The sequence below is a fragment of the Rattus norvegicus genome, chromosome 13 (genome assembly GCF_036323735.1).
Source record: "Rattus norvegicus strain BN/NHsdMcwi chromosome 13, GRCr8, whole genome shotgun sequence".
In the NCBI taxonomy this organism is placed as follows: Eukaryota; Metazoa; Chordata; class Mammalia; order Rodentia; family Muridae; genus Rattus; species Rattus norvegicus.
In genome coordinates, this window is record NC_086031.1 from 105,004,367 (window position 1) to 105,021,067 (window position 16,701).

At 47.2% G+C, this 16,701-nt stretch overlaps 1 protein-coding gene across 8 annotated transcripts in view; it reads right to left on the minus strand.

The window, feature by feature from the left end:
* Rps6kc1 (ribosomal protein S6 kinase C1) overlaps nucleotides 1-16,701 on the minus strand; it is a 144,195-nt gene that overhangs the window by 127,071 nt on the left and 423 nt on the right. For 4 of the 8 annotated variants that reach the window (XR_001840773.3, XM_008769830.2, XM_039090578.2 and 1 more), the window contains exons 2-3: nucleotides 10,169-10,204; nucleotides 4,656-4,776 (exon numbers count right to left, since the gene is read on the minus strand). Coding sequence is in view for 3 of the 8 variants with exons in the window: in XM_008769830.2 (XP_008768052.1) it covers nucleotides 4,656-4,776; nucleotides 10,169-10,204 (157 nt within the window). In the remaining 5 variants the exon portion in view is untranslated. Of the gene's footprint in view, nucleotides 1-4,655; nucleotides 4,777-4,892; nucleotides 5,303-8,938; nucleotides 9,049-10,029; nucleotides 10,205-16,701 lie in introns of those variants that run through there. The other 4 variants (XM_063272177.1, XM_063272179.1, NM_001415789.1 and 1 more) reach the window with 3 other exon arrangements.

Here is a 16,701-nt window from a genome sequence, read left to right on the forward strand (position 1 = left end):
AGAGCAGTGCTGTCCCTTCACAGCAGAGCACTGACTAAGACACTGTGCACAGTACTCACTGTCAAGGTGTCGTGTGGGCCAGCCAGCATACTTCATGTCTGTGCTACAGCATTTGCTGCTTCTTCCTTGTGCTGATGTTTGCACTAATGGTCTATACACGGCGGCAGCAAGACTGCAGCCATCTTAGCAGGATGCCAGGCCACAGCGCCAAACCCACGATGACTATTTTACTCCTTTCTGCCAGTTACTCATAGTTTAAAAACTTTCATGGCAGTTTCACTAAAATGAAAAAAATCCTCTTATGAAACAGTAACAATTATTAAGCTTATTGAATCCTGGCCATTGGAGAACTCTCCATTTTAAAATTATGTGAAACAGAATAAACTGTGATTAGTGAGACTTGGGTGTGAGACAGACATTTTCTCAAAAGAGAAGTGAGCCTAACGCTTCCCGGAAAGCCACCAACAGTACTGCTGGTTAGAAGACTTAGCCCTGCAGATAACTGGAGCTTGCTAGCTTCCTGGTTCTTAAACTCTTCCCTCTAGACATCTCTGGCCACATAAACATTTGCTGGCATCATCTAACCAAACCAGGAACCATCTGCAAGATCGGCAAAACATGAGGCATCAAAATATTCTCTATCTTAAGATTTATTTTAATTATAAGTGTTTGCCTGCGTGCAAGTCTGTACACCTCGTGAGTGTCTGATGACCTCGTGTTCAGCCGCCATGTCTCCAGCCCTGGCAAAGATGTTTTGAATGGGAAAGCACAGCTACAAAGTCAAACAGAGGTGAGAGATGCGTTCACAAGACAACACAGGAGTTTAGCTGAGCACTCTGAAGGAGCATTCCTTCCCTCACGGAGCTTCCAAGTCTATGCTGCAAGCATTTATCACTGTAAAGTTCTGGTCTACGGAAAAATGCGTTCAGATAAACATCCCTTCCTTCTGACAGCATCATCTGGGACCCAGGTTTCCTCAAGAACCTTGACCCACAGACCACTTTGACGTCAGTGTAGAACTCAAATCTGGCTCCAACTCAGCTGTCTTTGTTTTTCTTTTCTTCCCCTTCCTTCCATCCATCCGTCGTCTGTCCATCCATTCGTTCTTCCTCTCTCTTTCTTTCTTTCTTTCTTCCTTCCTTTCTTTCTTTCTTCCTTTCTTTCTTTCTTCCTTCCTTTCTTTCTTTCTTCCTTTCTTTGTTTTTCGCTGCTGCCACTGTGGTAAAGGGTAATAGCTATAATCCACATGAGCATAGTCCTCTCTGGTCCTCAAGCATCTTTACAAAGGTAAAGAGAATGAGTCCTAGACATGGACTCAACACCTGCTCACTAATATACACTCCCTATGCAGACAGGAGAACACGGTAACACAAAAATTCACTGAATAGATTGATAGGAAAATTTATGCTTCAATTCTGACAAAGACAGCAGTTTATCTCCTGCCTCTGGCTGTCTATTTCTCCACACTGGGCAGACCCAGAACTGACTCTCAATGACATCATCACTTACTAAGAAGCAAAGAAGGAGGGTTCGTATTTTAGAATGCAAGATCTATGGCGAGGTTCTAGAGATGACAGCTAAGGCCCTCAGGCTGTGGACTATACTTTTGCTTTGGTTTCTTCTCTAGTTTTTGAGACAAGGCTTGACATGCAGCCCGGGTAGCTTTGCACCCGACCAAACCTCCTGCCTCAGCATCCTGCATACTGGGATTATGGCTATGCACCATCATATCCAGCAAAGTGGCTTCATAAAGTTAGCCACACCTTCAGTTCCACTCAAGAGTGGCCCAGGGGTGCACTGGCCTTGTGCGCCCATGACAGAGCCTGCCTTGCCCTACGCACTGCCTGACCCTCACGTCTTCCACAGCAGGACACCGAGTTTTCTTCAGATAAACCTTGTTTGGCCCTCATTCCCAACATCTGCTTTTATTTTTAATGTTTCTTGAATTAAGGGTGCCACACAAGTTCAAAGAAGTCACTGTTGGACTGGAATCCATCCAAGAAGACCCTCTGACCAGTAGATGTGGGGCGTGGGTCACGCCTGCTGGGCACAGTGGCAGCACAAGGGTGGCTATGAAGGTCAGAGCAGCAGTGGCCAAGAGTCACCCTCTGTGTACAGAAAGGTCTGAAGGGAGCACGTGAAGGCCTAACTGAACGTGGAGCCAGAGCTGGATGCAAACCCTGCAGGGGAAGGACACACAGCCCAAAGCCTGAGCCCCAGCACTCAGGAGGAAGGAACCGAAGCCAAACCAAGGGATCCAGACCAAGGGCTCAGATGCTACTGACCTAACGCCCAGGTCTCTGAACTCCAACCCTGTTACCCAGCAATGCTTCCTCTCCAGGCATGACCCTGGACTGTTACTTCTCTCAGTGTGATAAAAGACTAAAGGAAGCAATTATTAAACTAAAGGAAGGCAGACTTATTTAGCTCATGCTTTGAGGAGACACAGTCCAAAATGGCAGAAATGGCATGGTAGTGAAAGTTTACTTGCTGGAAAGAATACAGAAGCAGAGAGAGGGCAGGAAACAGGGCAGGGTTCTAAACCTCAAGGCCTGCTACCACAACCCACTTCCTCCAGCCGGGCCCCGCCTCCAAAGGTTCCAGAGCGGAGCATCACCAGCTGAGGAATGAGTGTTTAAACCCTCCAACTCCTGGGCCAGAGTCCACATTTAAACCACAGTGGCACCCAAGACAATGCTATGACTAATTTCAGGATATTGCTCAAACTCTCAGTCTGCTAAGTATTTCTTAACTAATACGGCAACTCTTTAGATGCCCAATCTCACTCTCAGGAAAATGCATGAACACTGTTAGACCATCCCTTCAAGGGTTCTTTGCCTCTGACCCCCGACCTCCAGGTGCATGATGCCTGAGGAAGCAGACGTGAGGAAGACAGTGAGTGGGCACTGCAGTCCACAGCTGCCTGAAGCTGAAAGCCCTACCTACTCTGTGGAGACTGCACTCAGTAGGGCAATAAACACAGCCATTCAGAGTTTTTCCAAGGCCAGGGAGGGTGCTGGAAAGGCTCAACCATGACACACCCATCAGTCCCTTATCTGAAAGCAGAGTCCACATGTGTGCCTTCGGTTGACAGCCACCCCCCTTCCAGCAACGAAGTCTATTAAGTAGTTACACTTTACAGCTACGCAGTTACATCTCACCGTGCAGGCCTTGTCATAGGCTACCAGTTTTTTTATAAGAAGGCTGGTGTCTCTCAGAGCAAGGGAAGGGATTGGGGGGTAGGGAAGATGAAGGGAGGAGAAAGGAACGATGGTGAGGAAAAAGGAGGGGAGCAAAGAAGGGAGATACAAGGAGGAAAGCAGGGAGAGATGGAAAGAGGTGGAAAAGGGGAGGAGGAAGGGAGGGAAAAGGAGGGAGGGAGAGAGGGCAGGCGGGCATCCAGGGAGATGCCAAGTCCTGGAAACAAGGAATCACCTTGTTGATGTGGATGTAAATGTCCACACAGGCTCATATACTCCAATGTTGGTCTCCAGCTAGCAGTACTGTCATGGGTGGCTGTGGAACTCTAAGAAATAGGTCCTAGCAAGCAGACAGGCCACTGGGGACAGACTTTGAAGATCACACTTGACTGCTGTTCCTTACAGTCCCCCCTCCGTGCCCCCTCATCACGTCATGAGAGGCACCACTGCAAGCTCCGGCTCACACAGACCCACTGCAGACAGCAAGGTGGACTGTATCCTGCAACTATGAGCTAAAATGAGTTCTTCCCCCATAAATTGTTTCCATCATGTGTTTTATCACAGCAAAGAGAAAATTCATTCAGAAAATTGGAACTGGAAACAGAGCTGTGTGTTGCTGGCTCACAGACCTTGGAAACTGAGGAACATGGAGTTGTGAACCAAGGAAATCCTATTATGCTGTAACCAAAACTCAGTGGCCATTATAGTAGGACTCAGAAGACCAGAATGCAGGCATGGAAGGGCCAGTTCAGAGAAAACAAGAAAGAACTGTGAGGATTCAGCTGGAAGTCATTGGTGTTCCACTCTGGCAAAAACTCAGGCTACATTCTGACTATTCCTGAGAACTAAATGAAGCAAAATGTAAAAGTAACAGAGTAATTGACTTGGTGGAGCTCTCAAGGCAGCCACAGTCATGTCAGGACGCAGCTAGCCAGGTTTATAGCAGGAGGGGAGTGGAGGGCAGGTGGAGAAAGACATGAGAAATGGTGGATCACTTAGAGCATTGTATAGCAAACAGGGCTGATGCTTGTGAAGCACCTGTCACTACAGACATCCGCAGTCACAGAGGTTTTACACCAGCGGCTGGGACACAGGAAAGGCACTTGGAGAGCAAGAGCCAACCAACCAAGGCACACACGTATTACGTGAGTAATACATCTTTTCTTAGGTTCTTAGTCTGTCTGGCCAGAATTACAGCTACCCATGGCTGAGAAGAAGAAATGTATTTTGTATGAACTATACCGAGGGCAGGGGGAGCGCTGTCAAGTGCTTGTTAATTGGACAGATTGTCACGGGAGGGGAAAGGGCTCAGCACAGAGCATCCTGGGCTGACCACTCGCATCACAACTGTAGAGGAGCTGGAGGTCAGTGGCAGAGAACGTGCCTGGCCAGCCTGATGTGGGGTGGGGTGTGACTGAGCAGGGACACTGACTGCAGTTTCAGAACAGCACTTACCAAACACTGTCCCTTTAGCAAACGGGGGAAACAGCTCAGAGTGTCGAAATGCGTTCCTGTGAATCTGCCATAGCTCTCTGTGCAGCTTCTTAAAGTCACTGTATCTTCTCCACACAATTATCTGGAACAAAAACAAAACTAAATGCAACCACAAAGCATGACCATTCTCTCTCTGTGCTACAGATAATGTTCTCTTTAAATATCCCAAACTACCATGCAAAGCAAACAGGTACGCACTGCAGCCTGAGGAGCCAACAGTCTGGTGTGCACACTTCCCGTGAGAGCTAGCACAGCACTTCTTCCTAAGGCTGTTCAGTTGAGGCTCTTAAGTCCTGCTTCTTGAAAGCCTTTCATTCACTGTAAAAAAATCAGCCAACTCGGTACAAAGATGGCGCTGTGCTACATAAGACATATTCTCTCCTGAAACCACTTACTGTTGGCCCGGAGATTCATTATATGAGTAACGCTGTCTCAAATATCATGCTTACAGGCACAAAACAGCTTGGACAATTTATCTTTCAATCCTTCTTCAGATTTCCTCACTTAAGTCACGTGCAGGTAGATGAGCCTGCAAGAGTCTATGTACCACATGCATGCATGAGACCTCAGAGGCCAGAGCTGGGCACAGGCTCCCCTGGAACAGGGGTGCAGTAGTTGTGAGGCAATGTAGAAGCCGGGACTGAACCGGGTCCTCAGCAAGAGCAGGAAATGATTACCTAACCACTCATCTCTCCAGCCACCGATCTGGGCAATTTTTAAACAAAAAGGACAGAACATTTGCTCCCTCCCAAAAGCAGACTAACAATGAAGGGGAAAAGACTGTGTGAAAAGAAAAACAGGAGTTTGTATATTCTATAGTTTTTTCATAAATCTTAATTTAAACTAACCATAAGATTCCAGGGTACAAAGTAAACATTAACCAGGATATAATTAAGATTTGCATATCTCAAAAACAAAAGTTAACAGTCCTGTAGATTAGACAACATGGAGAAGCGCTTTCTGTCACTAGCTTAAATTATTTGAACTCACTTAGATCAGAAAAACATACTCTACAAAGGAAGTAGCGGACGCCTGCTTTGATGTCGCTATCAACTCTGAGTCCCTTCCCTTCCCTTCCAAATGCCTGGCTGTCTCACTTCTAATACAGGCTACATGTTTTCATGTATATGTATGGTTAATTCTGATTATGAGCAAATGCTAGGCCAGGAAGGCAACTAGACATGACCAGGTCTGGCCAAACTCTGTCCATTATCTGAAGGTACCCTGAGGACTCTGCCTCTTGGAGTTCCTAAGTACAACAGCTGAGGCGGTTCTACAGACTATGACACAAGGCAGACAAGTTGCTTCTGCCCAGTGTGTCACTTTTATTCATTTACCCAGTGAAAATGGATCTCCAAAAACCAGTGTCCCAGCTGTGCTGCACACTGTACTCTCCCAAAGTATGAGACCGGAAGCACAGGCCCCCCCTTCAGGGTTCACTATCAAGTGGAGAAGAACAAGCCAGCTGGGATGCACATCACGAAGGAACTGTAAGGGCTGAGGAACTGCACCGAAGTGGTATAGAGGGCTCCCTGACCAGCCCGAATACCTCACAAGGCTACAGTGCCTGGTGCCAGGAGGAGAAGTCACCAGAGCAAAGAACATGGAGAGATAGGAGGCTCTGGGAAATGCTTCTAAAGAGAAAAAGGTGCCAAAGACAGAAAGCTCTAGCATCTTGGTTTCAGGGACTAACTAGTGGTAGTGCTGTCTCCTGAGGTGGGGAGCAAGGAAGAAGCAGTACTTGAGGCCCATCAGAAGCCAGCTGTGCACATCTGGCTCACTTGTTTGTGACACGTGGGTTTGGAGTGCAGACAACGGGGTGCTGCAGCTGTCACAGCTCTTCATTCTCTATCATGTCCAATCTTGATGCAGAGACATAATTTGTCATGAGAAAAGGCGTTACTTTTACATTTCAAATATATCAAATTGAGCTGGACATGATGGCTGATACCTAAAATCCCAGCACTCAAGAAGGCTAGGCAGTCAGACCATGAGGTTCAAAGGCATCCTGAACTACACAGTGGGTTTTGGGCCAGTCTGAACCAGAGAGCAAGATCCTGTCTCAAAACACCAAAAACAGATAAACGCAGAGCCATCAATACGTAAGCCAAGCTATCTAGTACCATGCTGCTGAGAGCTCAAGAAGGACCGGGCTCTGAGTGCAGAGCCTTCTGCAGGGTCGATGCCCAAACCAGTGGGGCATTACCAATGGGGTAGTAATTACCAATGGGATATTAATTACCAATTGGGCATCGCCAATGAGGCATCACCGATGAGGTATCACCGATGGGGTATCACTGATGGGGCATTAACCAGTGGGGTGTTACCGACAGGGCATTACTGATGGAGTGTTAGCAAAGGTGAAAACCCCACTACAGGATGAGCATGAGAGATCCGGGAGACTAGAGATTATGAAGCAACCATATTTGCAGAGAACGCCCTAGTCAAGATTACTTTCAAATAAAGGAATGATAACTTGAAATTTTTTTCACAACTTAATCACAATACAGATTAAAATACCAGATTAGAGCCAGTGCTAAGACAGTGCCAGGAGGCCTTGACTCTCACCAGAGCATCACTTACCCCTCACACAATCCCAATGTTTACCCGGGCTGCAGAACTAAACTGCCCAGAGAGAAATGTCCCGCCCACTCTCTCCTTTCCTCCTACTCCTGTTAATTACACCTAAAGTTCCCAAAAATCCTCAGATGGAAATGAGAACAAATGCATACTTCCAACAGCCAGGCCTGGTGTCTGTCTGTGTCTGTGCAAGACAGCACCTTGCACAGACATATCTCATTTTCTCCATAAGGCCTGGCAGGTTCCTGCTGGAACAACCAGAAGCCTGCAAGCGCAGGCCCCTTATATGTTCACTGATATCACTCTGGGGGGGACTTTACCAATGAAGCATTCAATGACCATATGTAGAATAAAAAATTTGATAAAAGCTACATTTTCACTATAGTCTTCTCTTTAGCATTTCAACATATGATAAACATTTCCTTTTTAGATACTTAAACTTAATGACACCAAATACTTGTTTCCCTACGTTTGATAACATCACCAAACTTAAAAGTTTTTGTTCTCACTCTCATTCAATACCAAACACTTGATGGGTCATCCTTGGTCAGGCCTCCTGCCTGCACAGCTCACACTCAGGCCTCCTGCCTGTACAGCTCACACTCAGGTCTACCTGTACAGCTCACACTCAGGTCTGCCTGCACAGCTCACACTCAGGCCTCCTGCCTGCACAGCTCACACTCAGGCCTCCTGCCTGCACAGCTCACACTCAGGCCTCCTGCAGGCACAGCTCACACTCGGATCTCCTGCCTGTACAGCTCACACTCGGGTCTCCTGCCTGTACAGCTCACACTCAGGCCTCCTGCCTGCACAGCTCACACTCAGGCCTCCTGCCTGTACAGCTCACACTCAGGCCTCCTGCCTGCACAGCTCACACTCAGGCCTCCTGCCTGCACAGCTCACACTCAGGCCTCCTGCCTGTACAGCTCACAGTCAGGTCTCCTGCCTGCACAGCTCACACTCAGGCCTCCTGCCTGCACAGCTCACACTCAGGCCTCCTGCCTGCACAGCTCACACTCGGGCCTCCCGCCTGTACAGCTCACACTCGGGTCTCCCGCCTGCACAGCTCACACTCGGGTCTCCTGCCTGCACAGCTCACACTCGGGTCTCCTGCCTGTACAGCTCACACTCAGGCCTCCTGCCTGTACAGCTCACACTCAGGCCTCCTGCCTGCACAGCTCACACTCAGGCCTCCTGCCTGCACAGCTCACACTCAGGGTCACACTCACACTCAGGAAAAGGGAAGCTGCCCTACATAATATCAAATGATTCAATCACTGTGAATATTCTTTTAGCATTCTTAGTAAGACATGAGCTCTAAAGGGATCAGAACAAAAGGTCTCAACAAAAGGACAGAAACATTTCTCCATTAATAAGGACCATAAAGGCATCATTTGTGTGAACTATCCATGTGCTTATTAGTTCCCGAGAACTTTGGGGAAGCCTGAGGACATTCTAAAGCAGAGCCCGTATCTGTGAGAAGGTGACGGGAAAGGACCCGGAGGACTGAAAACTCTTCTCAACATGAGTGCCAGTGTTTGAACTGACGGGTGAGAACCTAATACCTTCAGAATTTCAGGGTTGCTCAACTCACAGAAGACTGTAAATGGTTTCTATCATTTCTAAGAGAAGACCATGCAACTGTGTAACTGAAGGACACTTACAAGAGCTTGCTGATGACTGGGTCACCAGCAGTTGCTGTTATAAAAGTGTCCCCCAAAACAGGACTAAGGAGTGGCAGAGAACTCGCTCATGGAGTGGTTCAGGATTCTCCCTGGAAAAGGTGAACATCAAGGTACAACCAGAGCACAGCAGTCAGACAATGTGGTCAAAGGAGAGGCACCCCATTCCCACGTCTAACAGCTGTAAACTTTCTAGAGTTGAATCACCCAGAAGCGGCAATAATTAAACAGAAGAAGAATTCTAAAGAATGCTTCCTGCCATCTACTGGCACACAGGAGAGCAGCTGGGAGGCATATGTCTGTTGCTCTCTTCTGAAGAAAGAGCATTCTAACATCCCTACTAGGGAAGCAAGGCTGTGTCAAAACCCATGCAGGAAATATCATAAAATCCTTTAAAGGTGTCTTTCCCTGTGAACTTGAGTTACAAGACAAAAACAAACACCTAGTTGAACACATCAAGACTCTAATGAACTGGGGCCAACAGTATGAAACAATCAATTCAATCCGTGAATCAAGCCAGGCACTCCTGACCAGAGTGGCGGGCGATGACAAACAGATGGCCACAGCTCATCTAAAGACACTGAGCTGGGGACAACCAACAGCACTGTAGAATCAAGACTGCTCAATCTACAGCATCTGTTTAAACACTGGGATGGGGTGCGTAGGAGGTCCCACATAGTGCCTCTAGTCTCAGAAATGAGTGGGAACCAAACAGTAAATTAGCAGTACGGGGCACGGGCTGCTTGGGTGGCATCCTAAATGAAGCACCAAGGGCAGACAAGCACTAGTGAGACTCCGGCAGTTCTAAACAAAGCATGCCAGGCCAGCACAGTATGGAGAGGACGGAGCCGGAAGCGCGGTCAGCCCTGCAGAAGAACTGGCCAAAAACTTCAAAACTAAGCAGGGATGCTGCAGCAGCTCCCGACGTCAGCATGCCAGGCCAGCACAGACCACAGGCATGGTGATGTGCAGAGCCTGCAGCTGTGGCCCTTGTGCCTCAGTGGGGCAAGCAGAACCTTGGCTATGGCTGAGGCGGGTGAGGGCCTCAGAGCCTCACTCACACCACGCCGCACCTCCTCAGCAGAATGACGTGTAACTGCTACTGTCACGCAGCCGAAGAAACGGTCATACAAGTACAAACACTCATACAAGTAGTTCGGGCAGTCTCTTCAGCAGGGGTAAACAGAATGTTCACAGGGATAAGCAGGCTACCTCCTGGACGTCCTCCGGATTTCTTCGTGAAACGACCTAAAACCAAACACAGACAGAAATACTCGTTAGCAAGTAAGATTTCACAGCTCTGCAATTACTTTCAATTGTATCTGCATAAAATTTCACTGTGGAAAAGAAGATGAATGCTGTATCAGTTACTAAAAGCTCAGTCAATGTGATAAGTTCACCCTGCAATGTTAAACCTCAGGAGAAGAACAGTGCACATTCAGTCCACGTGTTACATCTCAAGCACACACCCCGGCCTCAATCCTTGCAGGCCAGGCCAGCTCCCATCTCTCGGACCCCACATAAATCCAAGCGCGTGGACACTATCTCTCGGACCCCACATAAATCCAAGCGCGTGGACACTATCTCTCGGACCCCACATAAATCCAAGCGCGTGGACACTAATCTCCTGCATTTCTCCCTTTGTGGTGCAGGGACTGGACCCAGCCTCATTCGTACTAGGCAAGCATTCCCGAGTCCTCTCATGGCTACTCCACCGTCAGGACTCAGCCCAGGAGGTAAAAGAACGAAGTGGTGCATGTAAATACGTCACAAAACACGAAGTAAAGATGGCAAAATGGGACGGCAAGGACATGCCCTTTTCACTTCTCAGAGACACGGATCTCTAAGAGCGGTAACAGGATGACAGCTACAAAAGAGGCTGTGCGACACCGAATGTGTCCCTGTGGTGATCTGCTACCAAATGGCACATTCATCAATGTAACACACGCGACCTTGGCTCTCAGACATTAACTTTCATATGGATATACTGCCGACTTTAAACAAACTGCATCTCCAGCACATGGAAGCAGGACTCTGGCAGGATGATTAAGCACTCATTCCAAAGTGTGCAGCTCACCAAATCCTACCTCCATCTTGCTGTGACACCTGCATCCCAGCTCCTCTCCCCCTAGCCGCCCTGCAGAGACACAGGTGTCACTAGCTGGCAAGAGGACATGGGCCAGTTATCACCGGCCAGCCAGGTAGTCTGGACCCCAGAGACAGCACCTGCACAAACTACCAGCAGATGTTTTGCATTTTCTAGTGACCTGCAGCCAGTAAGCTCCTAGAAAAGACAAACAAGCCGACAGACGACGTCTAGCAACTCCACTTTCTGACGAGTCTTCATGGAAGGTCCAAGTACTAGGGACTGAATATCTGTGTGCACCTCAAACTCTCGTGATGACCGTTAAATCTTCGATTCCACAACATAAGGAAATAAAGCCTCTGGGAAATGATTAGGGGACTGGTATCCTCACAAGAAAAAGATAAATGACCTCTCGGTCATGAGAGGGGACAAGAAGGCTGTTATCTGTAAACAAGGATTGGGCTCTCCACAGACACTAAACCAGCTGGCACCTTGACCATTGGCTCTGCAGCCTTCAGAACTGTGATTTTTTTTTTAAATGTGTTGCTTAAGCTACTCAGCCAATACTGTCTATAAAACCTAGTGAACACGAGGGCTGGAGAGATGGTTCAGCGATTAAGAGCACTGACTGTTCTTCCTGAGGCCCTGAGTTCAATTCTCAGCAACCACATGGTGGCTCACAACCAGCTGTAATGAGATCCGATGCCCTCTTCTGATGTGTCTGAAGACAGCGACAGTGTACTCACATACATAAAATAAATTAATCTTCAAAAAACAAAAAAACAAAACCTGGTGAACACAAATTCACTGAGACGTGAACTGAAGCACAGGGAGATGGCTGGGGGTAAAGGTGTCCGTTGCCAAACTTGACAACCTGAGTTCAAACCTGAGACTCGTGTAGAAGGAGAGACCTGACTCCTCCATGCTATCTTCTGACCTCCATGCTAACACACAAATGAGTAGACAGACCGACAGATGTGATACGAAATACATTTTACAAAAGATAGGAATAGCAGCTCTCTATATTATTCAAATAAAACCCAAAGAAAAGAAGGCCTAGCATTAATTCAAATGGCAGGAACCAAATGTCTGCCCACGTGGTCACTCCTGTCAAACTTGACCAATTACAGCACCAAACTCCAACAAACTTTTTCCCTGCCAAGCTTCAAAGAAAATCAAAATTTGAATGCTATGAAAACTTGCAGTTTAAAACAACCCTGAGTATCTGAAATGTCAATAAACAGGCTTACATTTTTAAAAACCTATTTACTAAAATTTTGGTATGTAAGAGTTTTATGCTAAACAGTATTAATAGTTAAAAAAGGATAGATTAAAACAAGATATTGGAAAGAACAGAAAAATTTGAGAGCCATGAGTTTTGAAGTATTTAGGTGCCCAGCACACATAACAGACAGAGGCCCAGGCAGCACCCCAGTACCTAGTGAGAGGCGTTATGGCGTCTCCTTCAGCAGCCTTGTTGCTTAAGCATGTCTTGTAGGCCTGTTCCCAGCCTGCTCTCATTCAAACGCAAACCATACTCCCGGCCCTCTCATGATCTGAAAAAGTGACTTAACTTCTCTAAGCGCCAACTCTCTCATCAGCAACTCGGAAATAACACAGTACTCACTCGCTGGGCAACTGGATGAAAGTGTGTTAACCAAACGTTGCTCACAGTAAGCACCATCCAAGTACTGGCTGTCGTCATTCCACCAACCTTAGCTACATGAAATGAGGGCATACGGAGGCTCGGCCACATACCATGCAGGACTGACGGCCTCGGCAATGCTCAAAACAGAGAGCTAAGCGAACAGGAGGTCTGTGTGAACATACACCACAATAGTTGTTACTTTTAAGTCATCAATTCTTCTAGAATTGATCTTCATTTTCAATGCAACCCTACATCAGAAATGTAAGCAGACTTTTTTAAAGAATTTGAAACAATCTAAATAACCAAACTACAAATTTGGAAAGAAAGTACTCACACAGCCTGATTTCCAGACTTAGTACAAAGACAATAAACAGTAAGGCAGTAACGACGAGGATGACGACTTTTAAAGGCCATGTGGAGCAGGAGAAGCAAAGCCACATGCCAACAGCTTACAGGGGTGTTCACAAGACTCGCACTCAAAGCAGGCCCCACCTGAAGAAACCCAAATGCCCATCACAGGCAGTCAGGTAAACAAACTGCGACGGCACACAGTGCCAGCCACCCAGAGCCAGCTCAGCAGCCCCTCAGAACATGATCCTACATAAACCCAACGGTGGTCACAGAAGCTTGTGACACTGTGCACAGCTGCTCTGGGAACTTCTATAAATCTTACGTTTCCAGTAAAATACTTTTGGTTACTCTAAAACCAAAAGTTAAAAAGCAGTGACAGGAAATCTATCGCTTGCTTGTAAATAACCATTAAGTTATCTCAAGCCTACCAGGTTCTTAAAAAGAGAAGGAAAATTACTAAAGACACTTGAGATAAAGAGTTTCTTGGTTGTCCAATATGTAATGGTTCTAACTCTACTCCTAACCATCATAAAGGAAGAAATTGTTCCTCAAAGCTTGATCAGGAGCAGGAAGCACACAGAGATGTCTGTACCCTTCCTCCTGTGTCCTCAGGGGAATGCAGTTACCTGATTAATTCTCCTGAGGAAAGATGTTTTTCTTCTTAAGTTCCAGAAAAACAATAAATATTTTACTTGATCTACAGTGTTAAGCATGATTATTTTTAAAATGAACCTCCACATTGACCCTTAATTTAAAAAACAAAATCTATAAGCATGTAAAACTCAAGCTGTGGAGCTAATGAGGGGCTCAGTGACAAAGCCTGCCCTCCTAGGGTGAATGTGGGGCTACTGAGGAGCTCAGTGACAAAGCCTGCCCTCCTAGGGTCAATCTGTACAGCTCACATGGTAACTGAACAAAACCCATTCCACCAAGCTGCCCTCTGACTCCACACACATACCAGGGGCCCTCACTCACACATACACATCACACACAAAAAGTTAAATGAAGAATGTTTTTTAAAAACCCCTCAGGCTGTGAGCATAGCACAGCAGCACGGGCCCTCGCTTCTGTGAGACCCAGGTTTATCCCCAGTGTTGACAACAACCAAAACAAAACAGAAACAAAAAGACCTACTCACTTTGTGATGCCCACACTGTGTAACAGGAGCGATGGGTGAGGACAAACACCAAGAGAAGAAAGTCAGTGACCACAGTCACAGGCAGCATGGGACAGTCGCAGCCATGTGCTACGTCACCTCCCAGGATCTACTCTAATAGTTTAACTCTGCATCGAGCAACCTTGACTGGACACAGTTACCATGCTCAGGGCTTTTGGTTAGTGCCACAGACATTCATACTCCCGGGCCTTCAGGGGCTCCGTCTCTTGCTTCCACCTCCAGCAACCTTTCCTTTCTGGACTGTTCCCATCCTGCACCATCCGAGCCATAGCAGTCTGTCTTCTGAACCCACACCTCCTTACTGTGGTGCCTGTGGAAGTACTGTATGACCACTGTATTCCTAGATACTGTACCTATGCAAGCACAGTAAACTCCATTTTACTGGAAGTAGGAAGAGGAAGCCCAGAACTCACCCTCGCATACCTTGCAGTGCCAAGTGCCTGGAACTACACAGCCGCTACACAATGACTGAAACAGGAGGAGAACATTCTAGAGAGATGACTCGGTGTCTGCTGAGGGCTGCTCTTGCAGAGGGTCCAGGTTCAGGTCCCAGCACCCACACGGTCACTCACTATGGTCTGTAGCTTCAGCTCTAGGGGATTCAACTACCTCTTCTGGCCTCTGCCTGCACCAATCACACGTGTAGCACACATGCAGATAAAACACTCATACATATAAAATAAAAATAAATACATCTTGGGGAAAAAATAGAAGAAAACCGTTATGGATATAGGGGTCTGCAACAGACACTGCCCTAGTTAAAATGAAGAAACCAGCCAGGACCAGTGCTAGAAACCTCCTCTCTGTCCACCGAGAGGCAAAGACCTATGCACAGACAGATACACTGCTGGCGTGAGAATGAGCAGTTTCAGGACGCTGCCTGTTAAATAGTTCTCATTCTATAAGCTCTGTAGCATGAAACCAAAGATCGCAAATGACCAAAGGGGTCTCAAGACTGGCATAGGAAGAATCTCCTCATTTACTTACACTTCTTTGGAAAAAACGCTACTCACACCCCACGTACACAGCGCTCTGACTTACAAACAGGGAAGGCAAACTCCTCCCTACTCCTCACGAACTTGGTCTTCTTGCTGTCTTGAGAGACTCCCTTACCCTAGTGTCTCAATCCCACCTGTCTGACTCTGCTTCACCTACAGATGCCGCCCGCCCCTTGCATGTCCCAAGGTCAGCCTACCCCAATCTCTTCTCTCAGGCCCACAGCTTCCTGAGTGCTTCCTGAATATCCACTGCACTATTACTCTTTCCACCTATGCCTCTCTTCTTCAAAACTTAACACTAGCGACTGAGTTAATCTGTGACTCTTTCCTCACCTTGCTTTACGCAGGACTGGTCCCAAAGCCCAAAGCAGCTACTACTTTGCAAGAGAGACTTTAGCAAACTTCTAAACTTCCTGGAATCTGCTTCCTCATCATCAAGTTGAACAAAATGCCCACCACACACACAGGCAGTGCACATAAGACATGCACACACGTGGTGCACACAAGTGCTCCACGTAAACACTTATTTCATGTTATCACTCTCACTTCCCAGGAAAAAACGAGTTTTCAAAACTCACGCTGAGACAACAAAATTTAAGGAAAACAGTACTAAATTTGGAACAGTCAACTAATGTAAAGAAAAGCCTCACACCTTGCTCAGCACCTCGGGAGCTATGTAGTTAGAAGTGCCACACAAGGTCTTCATTTGTTCCCGTTCACTTTCCACTTTGGTTGCCAGGTCAAAATCCCCTGGGACAGAGGGACTTATTTACCTACTAAATAACCATTTAGTTATGGGGGGAGACACACCTTAGGTGGTGAGAGGACAATCAGCAAGAGTCAGTTCTCTCCTTCCACCACCATGTAGGTCCCAGGCTTGACAGCAAGCACCTTTACCTGCTGAGCCATCTTGCCAGCCCAACCACCCTCAAGTCAACTCAGGTAAGATCACTTAAGTACACAAGCGTCTCCTTCTGAAAAGACTCAGAAGCAAACGCTGGAGGCCCAAGAGGAGTGGCTTAGTAGGGAAACCTTCCCAACATCCTACCTGCCTCACAGCAAGCCAGTCACTGAATGAGGAGACATCCCCTTCCATTACATAAGCCCCACAACACACCCACTAACATTTTAAGTGTGTGTTTTCCCTCTGGAACAAGCCAGCTCAATTCTGCAAATTTCATTCTGAGAGAAAGTCCAATTGGGACTGAGACTAGGTTATCCACTTAAAGCCATCCACCAGTATTACACCCCACAATGGCTGGTGGAGCCTGACATCCCTTAGGGAGACACCACCCCAGTCTACCAGGAATCCATTCTCATGCTTAGAGTCCCCAACACCTCCAGCCTGGAGTCTTGTCTCCTGACAAGGGTCCCCCAGCATCTCCAATCTGGAGTCCCATCTTCTGCCCAGGGTCCACAGCATCTCCATTCTGAGGTCCCATCTCCTGCCTGGGGTCCTTAACATCTCCATCCTAGGGTCCCATC